Raw genomic sequence first — 20,616 nt, 5'->3', positions numbered from 1 at the left:
TAGATCTGTAACATCTTTAGAATATAGTTCAAAAATACCTTGTGTCTATATGTAGCTCTCTGCATTCGCCCCTAAAAATGAAATAAATCAATCCTAAGGTGCACATCAGTAAATAGATAGGAACTGCAGCAATTGGTAAGCTGTAAATCCACCGCAGGTAATACGTAATGTGTATCACGTGACCATGTTAAATATATAGAGTACACCAAACTATAGACCAAACACCTCTTCCGAGGTTAATTCTTCGAATCGTAGTGATCATCGATCATGTCTTACATTTTCCCTTTGACGTGGGCAGACGTTACTAGGGGCGTCCTGAACGACGATATGGAGAATGGAAGTTTTACAGAAGAACAGTTGAGGTTTTCTAGTTCGCAAGAATCTCGTGATGAAAAACAGTTAGCGTTGAGTGTTGCAGCAAGCTATTCTGGTTATACAGAGCAGGTTTATGAACTACTGTCGTTTTACAAAATCCACGGCGAATTTAAATTCACAAATCGATTTGACAAGGAGGATATAGAGTGGATCTTAAACAGTCCGCTTCCTGATGGAAAAACCTTATTGCATATTGCAGTATTGGAGCAGCGTAAAGACTTGATGGATGATCTATTGAAGCTTGGAGGTAAGCTTGGTGCATATTGAGCATAGATTTATAAGTATGGTACTACATATTTAACACACGGGCTTCGGCATCATGGGATGTGTAGTTGATCTGTTTATAGTAGCAACGGCTACAATTTTTGTTCTTGCCACGGTTCCAGTTGTTACTACTTTTTTTTAGAAACTTGGTAAGCAGCCAAGGAAATATCATCATGATGATAGATCATAATTTGACAATTACATGTACAAGGGGGTGACTTACAGCACTCACTGTCGGTAGATCTGTGACCACGGTCAAAATCTAAGTCAAAGGTCAAGGCCACCGAATTTGTGTCAAGCCAATGGTCAAGGGTAAATTCCAATTTACAATCAAAAAATACTAAAACATCGTCAAGTCACCAATTAAAGATTGAAAAAGGCTCTTAGTCATAGGTCAAAGAGAAAATTTTGGGTGGTCAAGATTTGACTGCAGTTGCAGATCTACCTACAGCACGTACCTATGTGACACCCCCTTGATGTACGTAATCACAAGGGGTCAGGAGTCTAGAACTGATTGTAGTAGAATTTTTATCATTCTGCATACATATTTACCCTCCACTCAGACTCACATGTAAGAGTCGATGCTTTCCCTCACAATATCCAGCTATGGATATCCCTATCCTTTTAAGTTGTGCACATCATGCTAAAAATTTGAAGTCTTTGCTCCAAAGAAAGTATTTAGAAACCTACATGGACCTACATGTACTTTCAGGTCATATCAGTCACGTTAATTGTAAAAGATTAGTATAAATATTATGTCTCTGGTCATGGGTGTGAAAATTTTTGCAAAGGTTAGGAGTATAAAACAACACCCTTATTCACCCTTATTTTAGTGGTATATTTCATATACCGTATTTCTATATTTATAAACCGTTAAAAATATTTTGTCGAAGCTAGCATCCGACGAAAATTAATTACGCGAAAAATGTTTACCAACGTAATATTAGAGAAGTTGAATAAATTCGGTTAACTGCTTTCTGGCCACCTGGATCAAAGCTTGGCCGTTGGCGTTTCAAGAGTATGTCTTTGCTGTAGTATTTTAATAAAACAAGAATGGCCACCTGCATCCCAGGGGAGAGCTGTCGCTGGGTCCTCGCCTGGGGATTTCGCCGCCAGCGATAGCGTTGGCAATGATGCCATGCCATATGATACACAGCTACTACAGGACCCATTAAATGAAGTATATATATATACGAATATGTAAATTGCATGGAATGAGCTTCTAGCTACAGCAATTCCACTCCAGTCCACCCGGCTTGAGTTTGTGACCGGTGGACAACTCTCAGGGTGCAGCCTCCATGGATTCACTGCTTGTTCTGCCTCTCCTATATACAAAAAGGACTTTTAACGAATTACTAAAGCTACATAATTCATTGTTAAAAATTTTTCGTCGCTTGAGGACACCGGTGAAAAATTTTTAACACAAAAATTTAACTCGTGAAGATTTCTCGCAGCTTATATTTATAGAAATACGGTATTCATTGTGGCCATTTATGGCCAGTGAAAATGGAACTCTATACAAAAGAATGACTAGAGTGACAAAAGAACTGGTCAAATAAAATGTGCTCATTAGGTCCCCACTCCCAGTCATATTCTTTCCTGTTATACATAAAATGTTGACAAAGAGAAGCCTGATTATATCATACAGGTAATTTTTGTATACACCTAACAACTATTATGTACTGCAGTGTGTACACACAGTGCTTGAAATTACAGTCAGACATCAGACAATTTCTGACCATTTTTAGCATTTGTCTGACCAAATGTCATGTTGATCTGACATAATGTCAGCACCAGCTAAATTGTATTTTTGTGTGTCTCTGCAGCTGGTCATGTATCTAGTTTTCAATATCCAATGCTTTGTAGTTTTTGTATATAACAGTTATCATTAACACTTTGCATTTCATATATGACAGTACTCTATACATGTGCATATCTGTGCAGATATTGATTGTCAGACCAAGGTGAATATGTCTGAATTTGTTCTGGCATTGTGTCAGGACATTGTAAAGTTGTAATTTCTGGCTCTGTACATATGTGCACAAACTGCAATAACCACATCTTCCCTTACCTCCATATATGTGCATCACAACTATATTACTGTAATATTATTAAATGATTATAATTACTGGTATTACCCATGTTATCAGGTTCACCAAATATGGGAGATTTAGTTGGTCAGGTGAGTGGGAAATATGTACATGTTTTATGTGTAACTGCAACTATAGCCACTTCTGTGTACATACACCTGTATCATGTTCACTTGTACATTTATCAATTCCATTGACCAAGATCACATCTGGATTTTTATTATGCACCTGAAATTCTCCTATTTACACACTACACACACAAATCACAGACATACTACAGGTGTGTTGTTATACACTGTGCACAGATGCCCTAGTTAAGTAGGCAGTATACAATCAATTGATGTACCATGAAGCCACCTAACTTTAAAGGTAAATTACCATCTAAAAATAACAGTTGACAGTACTATACTTAGATTTAGTATCCATGATAAGAGTTCAAAATAACACTGTCATCTGTCATTTTCTGACCGAAAAAGCCACAATGGCCGACCATGGCCTGACATTATGACCTATCAGAATAAGCATTTTAGAAGACAAAGTGAATGTAAACTGTTTACTATTATGTACCAATGGCTGACCGTGTTGCACGTTGGTCTGTCATTTTGACAGATCATGTAAGAGACATTATACTGAGCACTGCATGGCTCATATAATAGGATAGTAACCACATCACCATCTTAAATAGTGTCATAAGAGTTGCCCTCTAACAAGAGCCATACTGAATATGTTGAGTGCTAATAATAGAACATAAGACCTGAGCTGTGGTAAACCAGTTTTGAGAGGAACCAATTGTTAAAGGATGAAGTCAGTCATTCAAAATCCACGTAAAAGCTGTGGGTTTATTGCTACACAAGCCGCGCTCACATACTGTAATAGCCACATGATTTTCCCTATTGAATATTATAGTAGCTACAGCTGTAACAGTATTATGTACTCAAGTTTTTTTCTTGGCAAATGTTTCATGATACAACTTGTGGGGCAATGTCATAGTTTGGTACACACTTCACTCAAGTGAGTGTGTCATACAAAAATAGTCCATGCAAGTGATAAATGAGATCTCATGAGGAGATAATGACCTTAAGAGCCTAACATTTTTAACTGACCTAGCTGTTTTGAAAATAGATTTTTGGAACTTACCAATTATTACAATGTGAAGAGGTGGTCTTTATAAAAAGTGACCATGAAGTAGTCTGGTGATTAAGTATGTCTTGGCCATTTTGAGATGTAATTGTAACATGGTATTTGTATGGAGGTGGTCTTTGTAAAAGGGTGGTCTTAAGAGGTAGTCAACTAAACAAGAGTTATACTTAGGGTGCATTTATATGATGACTTGACCATTTCCACTTTCCATTTCTACTTTCCATTTCCACTGTTTCCAATTGCCCCAATATGTGCCATGGTCATGGCTTAAGCTAAGTATCACACCCATATATGGCAATGCATGTGATGTGTATCATTGGTAATGATAAACATTCTTCATTCTTGAAAACATTTGCAATTTATTGTGTTAGGAATCAGCAACTGGTCAGTCATGAGTGCACACTTGATTGTCAAATAGTTACATGTTGATTGTAATGATTGTGACGTAGTGTGTGGATGATTGATTTGCAGTAAAGAAACAGATAACATACTGATGAGGGGAAGACTAGGCCTAATAAAGGAACAAGAAGGTTCAGTCACCTTTCAGGGGATATTTTGAAAAGATTTTTACAATATACATGATGGGAAAAGTATTCAAGAAAACTATTTGCAAATGCATCTAAAATTGCACATTAATTTTTCTTCCCGCGAATAATTACCAATACACAGTAGTCTATGTCTGTCTGTTTGTGTGTGTGGTTTGTATGTGTGAAGGGTGAACTTTGCATACCGAGAAAAAGTTTGCTACATAACGTCCATATTGTATATATTCAAGTACAGATCCATTAATAACATCTCTAGGCTATGTGTAAAAGATGTAATTCAGTAATATAGCATTTACTTAATAGTTATAATTTAGTGGCAGGTTATTATTTCCCAGACCAACCATAGTGTGTGTAGTAGCTATCACTTAAAGTATAGTAACTATGTGGAGTATATTATGACAATATGTCTATACCTCTTGTCCATATAGACTCCTCTTCACTATGCTGTAAAGAAGAAAGGTGAATGTGGCGACCTTGTAAGAAAACTACTAGAGCATGGTGGAGACTTATATCAAAAGGACAACAATGGAAGGACCCCTATAAGCATTCTACAATCACAAGATAAATCATTCTATAACTATGTTGTACAGAAACACTTGTGTATCAGTAAGTGATATTTGGTAGTATATTTAGTTTCAATTTATACCTTCATTAGATGTCGTACATGGTGATCTTCATCATCTTGAAAGTACGTTGAAATAATAGTATAGTGTACAAATCTTAGATTGATATCTGATGTTGATTGAGGGGTAGTGTTAGACATCTATATATTTATTTTTCTATGTTTTTACCCCACAATTCTAGAGTAGCCTTTAAAAGAGGCTGTCCTTATATTGACTTGTTTATTGGCATGTACAGGATTGCATGATATCATCCAACAACGTGATTCCTTGGATGAGTTTAAACTGTTGTATCATCGTGTGGCTCATAGTAACCCCAGGAGTACTGACCTTGGTCATCAGACTTTGCTATTCAGGTGTGTGCAGTATGTGTGTGTATACATGCAGCATGTGTGAAAATTTGCAGACAGCCGAGCAACCACAAAATCTACAAAATTTATACCCCATGAAAATTTGTATATATACAGTATGTTTAAGGCTCAGGAAAAACTACACTAGTACTATGAGCTATATAAACCATACACTATACAATAAACACAAACTAAGCGCATGCAATTATGAACATGCACCTTCAAAATTTTGTGAAAATCCTTGTTGCAGGAAAAAAATATATTTTAGTTGTGGCCCAATACTGATTAATAGCCGCGGCTCATATAATAGCCACCCCCGGATAGTAGCTGCCCCACAGCCTAGAATTATTGTCATAAGAGCCACGGCTTGTATCTGAATATACTGATGCAAGTGTTGATAAGACACGTATAAAACAGAAACCGGGTAGGAAAGCATTTTTGAGAGAAGTTAAAATGAATGATGGTATTAAAGAATGATTAAGCACGGTCACTCGTGAATCCATATAAACACCACAGGTTACTGCCACACAAGTTTCAAAGTCAGATAGTAGCTGCCTTTGCATAGTAACAGCAAGGGGCATGGCCTCAGCAAGAGGTGTCATGGAGTGTTCTGATCATTTAAGGAAGTGTGGCCTATTGCAACCATTTTAGCTGCTACCTGATACTACCCAGTCTGCTAAGTGCCTCAAATAGTCTCATTGCATCTAACTGTGCTCCTTTAAGGAAAGTGTCGATACGGAAAATTATCACTTTCATATGGTTTCCTGGTGTGAAGAAGACAACCATTTAATTGAAAATAAAGAAATAGCAAGAGCAGATGGTAGACATTCATCGAAACCGCAAAAGCACATCCCACCCATGAAAATTGTTGTGACGTAAAATAGTGGCTGTGCACTGCTTTGTTTGGTCTCTAGCCTTGTGACTGTGATCAGGCAAGTGAGGCAGACAGACCAAAATATGGGTTTTGGCAATTTTTAAAATTTCTATATCCAGATGCCTGTAAGTGTTTCTTGATTTAGTGCTGTATTTGATATTAAATGGAGTGGGAAGGTGATTTTCATCACGTTTGATTTTTCTACAATGGTTTTTAGATGCGGCATTTTTAGCAGCATTTTTAGTGGTGTGCATCGCTTTAGGGGGAACCCTACCAAACGGTACTACCGTACTGTTTGATAGAACATGGATCCCAACCTTTCCTTTATATTCTAAAACTATTAATTTGCTTACTTATTGCTATGATGTATGGATACACACAACTGTTCTGTTAGAATGTTGCTATTTAGGTGGCTTATTTATTAGTGTATCTTGATCTTACTATTACTGTGTTAGTGGTAGATTAAACTACCCCACACAATGGCTTGTTAAAGGGATGCAGTCATAATACATTACTTTCTGTAGTCAAACTGATCTGTATGGTAGTAGCATAAGTGATTTTGTGGCATCTACATAAGATGCCTATAAGAAAAGATCGGTACAGTTTCTGTATGGCTTCACCAAATTTGCAGGATCTGAAACAAGCAAGCTATCGCTATAAAGTACCTTGTACTAATAGAAATTAATGTTCCCTATCCTTTACAACAAAGCAAACAGGAACTCTCTGGGTTGCGTTTGGCATGAGTGCCCTTCATTTCCACTGGATTTGCTGTTTACCTGATAATCTACCATTGTGTGGAGCTACTTTTCTTATCAGGTCTTTAGTTCACATGTAAACACTACAAGGTGGAGACAAGTATTAAAATTCGGCTTCTGCACATTTGCATCTTGTTTACTACTGCTTGTCCATCCAAACTTCAACAGTCGTATCTTGACAAAAACTGGCAACTAGGTCGTTATTGTATCAAGGGAGCACACTGTGATGCTGTGATGATCTATAAATATATTCATTTGCAAACGATAGGCAGTGTAACCACAGCAATGAAATAGCTTACACAACACCTTATGAAAATCCATCCCTAAAAACACTTTCCATAAGTGAGATCCATGTCACATGGAAGTTGTACAAAGGCTAACAGGCCATAGACCAATTAGTATCATTTACTCAATATCAGTACTTCTAGTTTTTGTAGTTAGATATGACATCACATACTGTAAAAAAGACAACTGACATGTAATAAGTATCATGTTTTAAGGCTACAAAGAACACTCTTTATTGGCTATTTGTTGCACAACATTGCCATGGCCTAGTACTGTCAGCCAGACTGACTTTTTTCCAAGTGGCCTGGGGTTTCCCTCTTTTTATTTTTTGCCTTACAAATCAAGTTGAAAAAGTTCATTCTGGTACTGTGATGAAGTAGTGGAGTGATTTATTAGTGATGTTCTTGTATTGTGTATTACACTGATATGTGATATTAATTTTTTTTTACAGAGCATGTAAGGCAGGATGGACTGATGGAGTATCTTTTCTGTTATCACAAACAAATCAAGCTCCTCCTGCTAACACAACTACAAATGAGACTCCCCTACATGCTGCCTGTGAAGGGAATCACTATGATATAGTAGTTGAACTGATTAATAAGTTTCCTGAGTTGTTACTGATGAAGGATAAACTCCCATATAGAGGATGGTATCCTATCCATACTGCTTGTGCTTTTGGTGCTTCTGATAAAATTCTTGAAGCAAATGTTTTTGGACTTTTATTTTTAAAAGAAAGTAGGACAAAAGGATCGAAGCTTGATGCACATTTTGTTGATGCAGTTGGTCGCTCTCCTTTGTACATTGCTACAAAATGTAGCAACTTTTCTCACATTCATGTACTGACAACTCAGCCTTTGTTTAGCAAGCTACTACAATGTGCTCCATCATTGTATGCAATTACCTCAGGCAAAATCTCGCAGGTCTCTGTCATTCATTATCCAATAGCACATAACAAAGTAAAGTTGCTGTCTGCCTTACTGAAGACGTTTCCTTTAGCAGTGGAAGTATCTGCCTACCCATCTGTCTTCTGTGTGACACAAATGTTACTGCACATGAAAGTGGTAAAGAATATGGATGATCAGTGGCTGCAGCAAAGTACTTTATACCAGGACAGTGATGGCAAGGTATCCTTGATGTTGCGAAGTAAGAGCATTAGCCAGTATGAAACACTTTGCAATATTGCAATGTCTCCACTTGCTATGGCTGCTGCAATGGGAAATACAGAGATCACAAAAATTTTGCTTGATGCTCGTGCCAAAGATGGTGATGGCTTAGCACTCCGATTGTCAGTATTCATGCAATACTATGAGGTCGTTGAGATATTGCTATTAGCTGCTGGTGAACCCCACATCTGCTGGGCAAACAACAAGCAACTGTTTACTTTTCCCTTATCAACTAACGAGTTAGTTGGCTTTACAGAAATATATTTACAACATAACTCACTATCATCAATTCCTTTAGCTTTATTTCAAATCCCTGAACTGAGGGTCTTGGATGTTTCTTCCAACAAATTAACTGAGCTCCCTGTTGGGAGTGGTCCTTCAGACAGATGTGACTGGAACTGTCCCAATCTACGTACACTGGACATCTGTAGTAATAAGTTCTGTACTATACCTGGTAAGTTATGGAGACTTCCCAAGTTGAAACGTCTTTATATACAAAACAATTCCCTGACTGAAATCACTCCTTGTGTAGAACAGTGGAATGCTTTGGAAGAAATTGATGTTTCGTATAACAAACTTAAAGAGGTTCCTGAGCATATTTTTAAAGTTAAAACAGTCAACGTTTCTTTTAACAAACTGGAACAATTACCACAATCACTGTGGACCTCGGAAGGGCTAAGGACTCTTAATGTTTCTAACAACCAAATCAAGGAAATTCATTTCTCTAAGAGCTTGTGTTCTAGAAATGCAGATATGCAGTATTCATTCACGTCCAGAGGCAGAAGGGCAATTAGTGCTGAAGGTCATGCAAAATTTTTGACACAAAGAAAGAATGTTGCATCTCACTCTGAAGGATTAACAAAGCTTAATTTATCCTCTAATAATTTAGAGGATTTTCCTAGAGACCTAGTGTGTTTTGCTAGCAATCTTCAAGATCTCAATATTTCTGGGAACCACATACCAACTCTGTATGTTTGTTTGCTGCCTCCACAACTGAAGCAGTTATCAGCTAAATCATGTTCCCTGGAGTATGTTGGGACAACAAGTGGAGACATGACCAGGTCCTCTCGATGCTGTCACAAAAGTCATACTAGCCTTGAGAAATTGGCCTATTTAAAACTAACAGGCAATAAAATCCGTACAATGAGGCTGAAAAGTAGTGACCTAGTTGTCAATCCTAACCAGATCAAGCTAAAGTTTCCCAACTTAGAAACTCTGGATTTATCAAACAACCAACTTGATCACCAACTGGATGTAAACATCAAATATCAAAAGTGTTTGAACACGTTAATTTTGAGTGGCAATTATACCCTCACAAGACTTCCTTTAGAGCTGTCCCTTCTTAGCAATACTCTCAAGCTGATAATATTAGATGACCTTCCTAACTTGAGGGACCCTCCCAGAGAGTATCAAACAGCTCCTTTGAAGAGACTTCTCTCGTACTTAAAATCAAGACTGAAAAGGTATAGCCTTTTTGTGCTTATGTAAAGTGTAAGGCTATAATAATATATATATATATATATATATATATAAAGAACTTTGCGTGGGAGTATCAAAGCAAAAAAGTGTTCTATATTCACCATAAAGGCACAAGTGTTCTATATTGGGCAGTTATAGAACACTTTAGTAGACCACAGTTCTTTATCAGGTAGTTATAGAACTGCCAGGTCTATTTTGTAGGCTGATAGCCTACTTTGAGTGATTAATCACTTATTTTGGTCAGTACAACCAATCAATCAAGCCAGTGTAGGCTGATAGCCTGACTGTGCTGGCTGACAAGTCAACCCAACCAGTAAAATGAAAATCACTGGATTTTATTTATAGACACACTTGAAGATTTCGATGATGGTTTCTTGTGGTCAGCAGCAGTGAACGTTCTTAGTACGTTTTGCTCACATAAACGGACGAGTCCTAGGAATATCACGGAAATATGCTTATTAATATACCACAATCAAAAACTTTACGTATTGAGAAGACGGACTAGACTCACAAAACGACTAATGAAGGCGTAGCACAGTGCAACGCAGGCGAAACACAGGCGCAATGCTTATTCTACCGATGATAACACTCCTCCGTGAGTTTCTAATTGTTTCGTGTGTCTTGTGTGTACCTCAAGTTGACAGTTCTCTATACCAGATAAAGCACTGCCTTTCGCTCGTGCTATATTTCCCGTATAGCACTCGCGGCAGTGCTTTATCTAGTACATATATGTGTGTGTGTAATATATAAACCATGGCTACGAGGTGTATTGCACTTATATACACCCCGACTCCGAAGTCAGAGGAAGTTTATCAACAGTAAACTTCCGATGACTGAGGAGGAGGGGTGTATATAAGTGCAATACACCGAAGTGAGCCATGGTTCATATGATATATACTATGTTTCTAAATTAATCCGCACTACATTACTTACTAACAACCCATATGCACACAAACCAACTTAAAGTATATACTTACACGTAATTTGCCATAGTTTGGTATGGTAGACACGCTGGAAACGTTCTTCTCACAATTCAGCTCTCACAATGAAGAATCAAATTGATTGTGGGACTTAGTAAACATATCTCCGTATATCGCCAGGACTTGTCCGTTCATATCAACAAACGTAGGAGCATCGTTACTTGCTGCCACCCATCATCGAAGTCGCTAGGTATGGGTATAAAATGAGTCCAGTGGTTGGACTCTTACTGGCTGGGGTGATTGATCGCCTAGCGTGACGAAGGCTATTAGCCTGAGTCATCTGGGTAATTAGTCATGCTAGCGTGGGTGTCGCCCGCCCGCCCACGTCAGGCTATCAGCCCATAATCGTGACACAGTTATGTGTCACGTGACATACCAGGTGAGTATATATATACTCACCTCAGGTAGGTATATATATACTCACCTGTGTGTTGGGGTGTATATGCCCTATATGCAACCAGCGGTGCCTTTGAAGTTTCACGTGATCATGGTATATATATATGTACCACTCTGCGTGGGCAGTTCAAAGGCACCGCCAGTGCCATAATTTGTATATTGCACTGCTGCAGACCGCAGCGAGTGCATTATAACTTATAACGCACTGGTTGCGGTTTTGTAGACCACAACGAGTGCATTATAAGTTATAATGCACCGACCGCAGTGAAATATACAGATATTGCACTGGCTGCGGTTTTATGCAGCATAGCACAAGTGCCGGTGGCGAAGACCACTACGACACCTCACCTAATAGGTGGAAGGACACTTCACAGATCACTCGAATTCTTTTATCGCCTGACATGTAAAGGTCGATTGTGGGCCATAACGTCACCAATATTTATAATGTTTACAAGCAGCCAATGGCGATCGAAAAAGCCAACACGGGTGGCCACAACTCTAGTCTACATATATATAAACGTACTTATACACCTTACTAGTCTGGTGCCATCTTAGCCCAGATTAAACTGTAGTCCACTTCGACAATGACTCATTAAAACAAATATATTCTAAATAATACTAACCTTTACGTTCGATTGTGGTAACCAGTTTTGTCATGCCACCAGATTCGAGTTTAGCCAGTGTGAATAGTAAGAATTAGACTAGTATCGTTTAGTAGTTAGGTTTTGTCTACTTAAAACGTCTATTTAGCTACTTTTTTTCGCTCGAGGGAATTACTATGGCGATTAGTCTATATGGCGATTGAGTGATCATGCTGGCATGTTGAGCACTACATAATGAGAGTCGAACAGCGAATGCAGGTTAGTGATATAACCCATAGCGTACTAGCTTTCAATATCTCAGGTGGCTGCAGTACTGCAGGGGGAACGTCATCGCAACGTCCGGCTCGGTTACCCACAATCGATGTTAGAAAACTGGCCTTTATAAGTGTTACAGCTGTCTTGTGAGACTCTCCCCACCTATTAGGTGAGTGGTACATAACAGTTATACAACGTGCACTCGTGCTCTGCCTGTATAAACGCACTTGCCTTCGGGCCTAACGGCCCTCAGGCTCGTGCGTTTATATCAGGCAGAGCACTCGTGGCCATTGTATAACTATATAGTATATATACATATTTTGTGTATACATATTTTGTCTTGTAAGTATGTGTTTGTACCAAGTTGTAAAAAAAAACCTGTGTTGCTTTTATAACATCCTAATGGAGTAAACAGTTTCTACTACGGCAGAAACAGTGCTCTAAAACCTCAATTGCTATAGATGTACAAAATGTGACCTTTTGTTTAGAAGGCAGTTCTAATTAAAACTTTCATTTATAAGGTTTAAATTTTGGGATGTTGATAACTAGCAACAGTGATACATTGTTTGAGGTTTAGGGTGTTCAGGTGTACCGGTCTCTGATTTTAATTCAAGTAACTTCTTTGTGCACTTTATTTAATCCTTTGTATTTTGACCTTGTATTGTTCTGGTTGTTGTTTTGGTATTTGCTTGAGGGCTTGTAGCTTGTATACTGGGAACAAATAAGACAGTTTTGCTCAAATTTAGGATATAAGGTGCTAAAGGCGGGAAACCTTTTGTATTCATTTTTGTGTGGATGTGGCCTATGTATAGCTTTTTGTTCTTCATGTTAATAACAGGCACACCTGGCTTTCTTAGCCGCACTAAACACTACCGTGTGTCATGATCAATACTGTAAGTAGTTACCTCAAGATATTGTCTTCCACCATAGCTCAGTACAGTACCGTAGCCTCAATATTGTCGTTGTGGGTGGCAGCAAAACTGGGAAAACTTCGTTGATTAAAAGAATCAACAAGAAGTTCAAGAAGACAAAACATTCTACAGAGAATCTCATTATCCACAGTTGGGAATACTCTCCACTGCCAGATCCTAACACCAATATCACTTTCAACATTTGGGATTTCCCTACTACCCAGGTATGGTTGTACATACTCTAATAGAACACACAATTCTTTACTTTGAGGCTCACATAAAAAATACGATCACATAGCTAATCTAAGCATTGCAGTGATTTAACAGTATTACATAAGTCATAAAGCATGTTTTATTTATACTTTAGTCCTTGAATAATATTCTTTAGGGGGGCCACTACACAACAAACCACTGGTTCTATTCCAAGCGAGCCATTTACTTGTGTGTATTCAACCTGACTGATGGAGAGTATGGAATAAAAATGTTAGAGAAGTGTCTTAGAAATATTAAGGTATGCATGACACTAGACAGTCTGTTATTCTTAACTTATAAATGGTGTCATATTTAGGCGTATGCTCCAGGTTGTCCTGTGATCGTTGTTGGCACACACTTGGATCAAGTTAACATAAATGAAGATGATGTACGTCCAACCATCAGGAAACTTTACTCTGATCAAGATTCCTATCCCTACATCGTTGATGTGTGCTGTATCAGTAACAACGAATATTCCAATCATAGTGGACAAGCTCTTAGAGACAAGATCTACAATGTTGCAACACATCTACACATTACCGGCAACAACAAATGTAATGTGTAGTTCCTTTACTACAGTGCACTTATGTTAAGCCACTCATATTAGTATTTGTTTCCCATCAACGTTAACATAAAATTGTGGAAGCCTACATACATCTGATTTGATTAGCTATCACATGGACTCACCATAAAGTGGAGAGTCGATTATCCGAACATTTGATTATCCGAACACCAAAGTGACTGCTCAATTAGAGTATTTTGTCAACAAATCTATGCTTTATTAGAGTAATTGAACGAAGCTCTGAATATAAATCAAAGGATGTTTGATTTTACGTACTATTCAAATATGCAAAATGAATACCGCTCCCCATAATTGTTAGTTCAGATAATCGACTCTCCACTATATTTGGTATAAAACATATGAATAAACTTTTCTAACATGGGCAGAGATAGAAATGATGTAACTAACCTTTCAAAAATTTTATTGGAAGATATAATGAAGGATAGCTAGATACTAAAAAATACAAATATTGCATTAGCTATCGTAGCTGTTAATTTGGTATATATATGAAAAATATAAATCACTTCCCATACTTCTCCTATAGGGACACAAAACATACTAACAACCTACTAATGGTATTCAGTTTTATCGGTGAATTAATGTTTATTTTAGTGGTGCTAAGGTTAGAGAGGCCAGTGGATGACCCTGAACAACTTCTATACCAGCTAATTCCTAAGTCGTATCTTGATATTCTAAATCAGGTGAACACGATGGTGGTATGTTTGAAGCAAACCAATGAAGCCCCAATTATGACAAAAAAAGATTTCTAGTAAGTTGGTATGAGTCACGAAACAAATTTATTGTTATGCATAATTACAGTAATTGCTTCTTGCCACTGTTAGAAGACGAGGATGAAGAAGAATTGGAGTCTGCCACACAGTTTCTTCATGAACAAAGTAAGCAGCTTAAAATTAAATTATTTGTGTTTCATCAACAAATTTTTCAGATGAGCTGTTTCATTTTGGAGGTAGCTCCCTTGAGGGGTTTTATTTCCTTGATCTCCCATGGATATTTGGTTTAATGGCAAACATTATGAAGATGCCTAATAATAATGGTAAAACTTCTGTACTGTTATCCTGTACAGTGTGATTGTAATAATGTGTGATTGTAATAATGTGCGTTTTGACAGGGGAAAGAAAAGAAACAGGGTACACTTAGCTAAGTCTTTTGTGTTTACTAGAATTGTTTCTCAGGGATAGGATTGAGCAGCTGCTAATAGGCCTGTTTGCTTGTACCGTACCACTGCATATAATATATTAATGATATAATTTGTTTGTCATTCAAACTGAAAGGATATCACAATATCACTACAGTGTTTAGTTGTAATGCGTAGTGCTAGTAATGAGTAGTACAGTGGCTACTTTCTTGTCCGAAAAGAGTACTGTTGCACTATCAATGTGTTGGACAATTACAATTGCATTTTATAACAATAAAGCAAGTATGAGATATCTGTTAAATGTGTCTTGTTTACAGGTATTGTTCCAAGAGATGATCTGATAGCTCAGAGCACCCTCCAGATCGCTGACCACATGCAATCTGGAGTACTGGCATTACTCGCCAAGTTTGATTTTGCTATTCCTTGTGATGGCAATCACCTGTTTGTACACTGCTTACTTCCTTTATGCCATCAACCTCCTGAACCCACAACTACAGAACTTGATATACCCAATAATTTAGTGGGGAAAGTCAGAAGCTTGAGTATAAATGTTAGCTGCATACTAGAATGTGGCTTTAAGGGAATAAGATCAAAAATCAATGACATACAAAGTACTGTAAAGGGAAATGTGGAAGCACATTCTTTGGTGGGATTCAAGAAGGAAGACGAAATAGATGCTGATGTGAAATTGAGTATGTCTACACCAAGCTTTGGCAACACTACCAATGAATTCAAATTTAACACTAGTATAAATGAAAGTTTAACACCTTCCCTTGTTGGCTTAAACGATGTTGTAAACAGCAAAGAGAAACGATTTCCGCATTGCAGTGTTGTAGACACAATGTCATTTGAAAACTCTATGGACTTATGTGAGCAGGTTGACGTATCTCAAGAGCAGCTGTGGTTGAAAGCAGTCAATTTAAATCCTGTCCTGCATCCACCTTTATGTCGTGTTTGGCTAGCCTCTTTCATCCCAGATGGATTTTGGCCTCAACTTTTGTCAAGGATTATCTTAGATAATAGAGGTATTGGCTTCATCTTATCATCCCTATTATCTGCAGCTCTTCAAAGCAATGAATACACTTTGAATCATGTAAGCACTGATGCATCCTCCATGTGGAAATTATACCAGGAGTGTCTGATTGTTGAGTACGATAACTTAAAACTCATCGAACTACAACTGGTGACAAATGTATTAGATAGTAGCGATAGTAAGCACCACCTTTCAGAACAGTACTTAAATCAAATTGAGCTCTCTATACATATCAGAGATATTGCTTTAGTCCACAAACAGGATGATAACTATTATGAACAGAATGTTATTAGATTAGTCACACGTTTGATGGTACTGATTGAACAGCATATACTGGATATTGGTGAGGAGTGGTTTCCTGGAACCATTACTGGTGACCACAACAAAGAAGTAATGTCATTTGTTCCTTGCCCGTTGTGTTTATCACAAAACAAATCAATTTTGTGTAGTACTGACAAGCAAACTGTGTGTTTCAATGGGTACAGAGTTATATGCTTCAGTTTGAGAGATCTTCTTGAAGCTTATGCTGTCCTGCCAAGAATTATTGTATGTCCTTTGCATGATGACATGTTTGTGCAACAGCTCGCTCCAGATATGGTAAGTGATATTTAATTGTAAATGAAGTTACATTTACTCATCTGTTCAGTGTTTTGAAGACTTGGATGAAAAGATTGTTTGTGGCCCAGACATACCATTGACTATTGACAAAGACAGAGAACTAGGCAGTGGTGGTTCTGCTCTGGTGCTCAGAGGTGAAATAAACAGCATGGTAAGTTATGCAGCCTTATTCAATATTTATTTTGGTTCTGTTTTTCAGAGAAGATTGGTCGCAATCAAAATAATAAATGATGGATCAAATCATGCAAAGAATTTGACAGACTTTTTGAATAACTATACTACATCATTTCAAAGCTACAGAGAAATCAGAAAAGAAGTGTTGTTCCTCTCTACACTACATCATGACAACCTAACTCAGTTGTGTGGTGTATGCACTAATCCTTTCATGTTGTTAATTGAACTAGCTCCTCTTGGGAGTCTTGATTCAATTCTTAAACAATACCGAGCTGTCAACTCTGTGTTGACCCCTGTTGTATTGCAAGCATCAATGTGTCAGGTGATTATAAATACTTGTTATAAGTGTACACCTACTTTCCTTAGATTGCCTCAGCATTAGCATTTCTACATGAAAGACATGTAGTCTATCTTGATCTGAAATCTGGCAATGTTTTAGCATGGAAATTTCCACTGGCTTGTCAACCCCAAGGTGACCAAGATGTTCTACTAAAGATTACAGATTATGGGATAAGCAGAATTTCTGCTACTGGACAAGAGACACGCTACAGTTCTGTATGTGGTACACCTGGATTTATTGCTCCTGAATTGTATGGAGGCAAGCAGCAGGATCTTCAATCTGACAAGGTACATCATGATGGTGCTATTTTGAGTATACAGTACACACATGTTCATAGATTGATGTGTTTTCATTTGGGATGTTCTTGTATGAGTTAGTCATGCTGCTCAGGCCATTTGAATTACAAACAGAACCACCAGAGTATTTGGTACGTAAGAAGCAACGACCACAGATACCAGAGTCTACAAAGGTAATGATTGACCTTTACGCATATGAGACATTACACCTTGTAATTTTTATTTATATGAATTATGTGTATTTGTAGAGATACTGGTTAACCATGTATTATTATTGTGGGAAAATGTTTAGTTTCCCTTTTTTATTGAATGGGTTTATCATTCATAGGAGAGTTTTGCTCCATATCTTGTGCAAAAAATTATGAAGTGTTGTTGGCAACAAGACCCCAGAGATCGGCCAAGCATGGGACAAGTACTGGAGTGGAGTAAACTACAAGAGTTAGCTTCTTTGCGGACTGTTTATCACTTTGAATGGAAAAAACTGTCTAGTGTTTGCCAATGCTTAGTTACACGTGACCATGCACATCACTTCACTACCACTAGTCCTCCAAATGTGAAGTATACTATTCCAAACTGTCAACGATATCACCCACTGTTTTCTTCCTTGCCAACACAAATCATTCCCAATGTTAAGGAGAAGTGTATAGTGAATCATCATACTCAAGTGTGGGTAGCTCAAGTTAATGATGATGGTATTACTTCAAAGCTTACCATTGTTACTTTTAGAAGTAGTGATCTTGGATATTGGGTAAGGGATTTTGATTTCATGTATTGCATACTGTTACTGTGCTTTTAGATACACGAAGACAATACCCCAAGAATAGTGGGTATGGCTAATGTTGTCAATTACATGTGGGTCTGTACCACTGATCACAAACTCTATATCGTTCACACTGCCAAAATGAGCACTGTTAGCTGTGTAGGGTTAGAAAATTCACTGCTACAAGTGGTACAGTTGTTACATGTTCCAGAGTGGCACATGGTAATGGTCCTGTGGGAGTTGTCAGAAATATGGTGTCTGTATGATAAAGTTGATAAATCAGGAGTGCATGTGATCAGAACTTTGCAGTTAAACAATCATAATCCCATCAGTATGTTGTGTAAAGTTGATATCCAGCAAACAACAGAGGTTTGGGCAACCAGAGGAGATAAAGAAATTGTAGTCCTCACACAGTCTCCAACTGGATGTTCTGAGAGTCGTATTCTAAAGTGTGATGTCAGTCGTAAAGCTATGTCCTTAAACTGTAACTTGATTACTTGTCTTTACTTCAACAATAAAGCTCTTGATACGGTACATGTATGGGTGTCTTTTTGTGGACTAGCACAGTTGGTGTGCTGGGATGGAGAAAAGAAAACTCAACTGCGTTCTGTCTCACTGGGTCAGTGATATGTACATCATAGACATGTTTGTGAGGAGTTGTTTATGTACATTAAATAACCTTAAATAATGTAGCCATCTACTTCACATTATCAGGCCAAGTTTTCCATTCTCCCACATATTTATAATTGATGTGCTGTTATTTCTTTAGGTAACTACTATGTGACAGCACTACTTGGCCATAAGAATCATCTATATATTGGAACATCTCTGGGGACTGTTGAGGTGTTTGATTCAGAGAGTGGGTGTTTCTTGCAGCAGTTTTCATGGCATGACAGTAAAGTTGAGTCACTATTGCAGCTCCCACCTGAAATCAAACAAAGCATATGTGCTGAATGCTCACACTCAAAATGTACTCCATTACAACATCATCAGTCACTAGAGAGTCCTCTTGTTTCAAAAAAAAGAGTACAACAAGAATCCTTTCTGCAAAAGAGTGCTTCGATTATGCAGGCTGACACAAAGAGCTTCAAATCAGGATTATATTCAGTGCAGTCACCAGTGAAGTGTTTAGACACTCCTTTAATAATTGGCATTGGAAGTGGCCTAGCCGATCACCTGAACGTCAACAGAAGTCAACGTCTTTTTACTGAAAGTACTACAACTTTTATCACATGGACTGGTTTCTAACAGAAGAATCATCATGGAAGTATACACGCTGCACAAGACATTTTCATCTGATTTTCTGCTATAGAAACAACATATACATACATTTTCTTATAGTGTTATGTTCACATGGAGATATAAAATTTTGATCTGTTACATTTTTGTATGCAGTATGAATTTATTTCATATTGTATATGCCACTGCTATACAATAACAGCCATTTGTTTTACATTTACTGAACAATTATTATTAATTCTCAATATCGTCATGCATAGAGCATTACTGCTTACAGCAAAGTGCATGTAGGAAGTGCATTGGCAGAGGTGCTCAAGTGATTCATGAGATATCATGCAGTCATATCCCACTGAAGCCATAATTCTGTGAGTTAACAGTATATAGTAGTAGTTTCCAGGCAATATCTACCATGCATTCCAGTTAGGTGCTCAAAGAAATAAGAAACTGTTTTAAAAGAACAGATCTCTGAAACCGGAAACCAGTGCATGAGATAGAGGCCATAATTATATATCTTTAAAATCTGTCTTTAGAAGGAGACACTGAAAATGTAAGCCCAGTAATGGTACAGTATATTAAGTTTAGCTTTGGTAAACAGAACATCTTTAGTGCAAACAGATATAAGTTTGGCTTGGCAGAGTTTGGGGTAACCACTGGCAGGTATATGGGATTATGATATGCTCTGACCTAATCTCCTTCACTCTTTTTATTATGATTGTTATATTATAGCTATTAATTGCAGGCCTGCAGCTAATATGTGGCTGGCTTAGTTTTGCACAGCCAGACCTTCAAGTTTTTCTGTTTCTTTTATCACTGAGTCAGGAAGCTTTTCTTTCCAAACCAATGACAAAATGTGGTTGCACGACTCAGCACAAGACTAAGTCAACCACTAAAAAGAATACTCCCCACTGAGGAAACTATCACCCACACTGCAACTATGCATGCCTTAAATCTGTTAAGCCATACATCATGTTTATGCAAGTCATAGATAGTAGTGTATTCTCCCTACTACCATGGATAGGGAATACAGCTAGCTACCAATGATTTTGTCAGTAGCTAATTCTGAGTATCCAATTAGAATGTTTCAAGAAACAGCTATATACCG

At 37.7% G+C, this 20,616-nt stretch overlaps 1 protein-coding gene across 1 annotated transcript; it reads left to right on the top strand.

Annotated features, from left to right (window-relative positions):
- The first annotated feature begins 206 nt into the window (after positions 1-206).
- On the top strand, positions 207-19,759 carry LOC136248994 (leucine-rich repeat serine/threonine-protein kinase 1-like). The gene is made up of 20 exons (XM_066040872.1): positions 207-622; positions 2,790-2,821; positions 4,843-5,020; positions 5,070-5,102; positions 5,273-5,390; positions 7,750-9,924; positions 13,104-13,308; positions 13,473-13,595; positions 13,653-13,890; positions 14,511-14,667; positions 14,718-14,794; positions 14,845-14,952; positions 15,372-16,684; positions 16,734-16,856; positions 16,905-17,201; positions 17,246-17,506; positions 17,557-17,688; positions 17,844-18,263; positions 18,312-18,894; positions 19,045-19,759. Exons 1-20 carry the CDS (start codon positions 268-270, stop codon positions 19,521-19,523), a joined length of 7,407 nt encoding a protein of 2,468 aa, XP_065896944.1. The 5' UTR covers positions 207-267; the 3' UTR covers positions 19,524-19,759.
- The last annotated feature ends 857 nt before the right edge of the window (positions 19,760-20,616 follow it).

The sequence above is a fragment of the Dysidea avara genome, chromosome 3 (assembly GCF_963678975.1).
Source record: "Dysidea avara chromosome 3, odDysAvar1.4, whole genome shotgun sequence".
NCBI lineage: Eukaryota > Metazoa > Porifera > Demospongiae > Dictyoceratida > Dysideidae > Dysidea > Dysidea avara.
The sequence above is the reverse complement of the archived record's forward strand: the minus strand, read 5'-3'. Positions and strand labels throughout refer to the sequence as shown.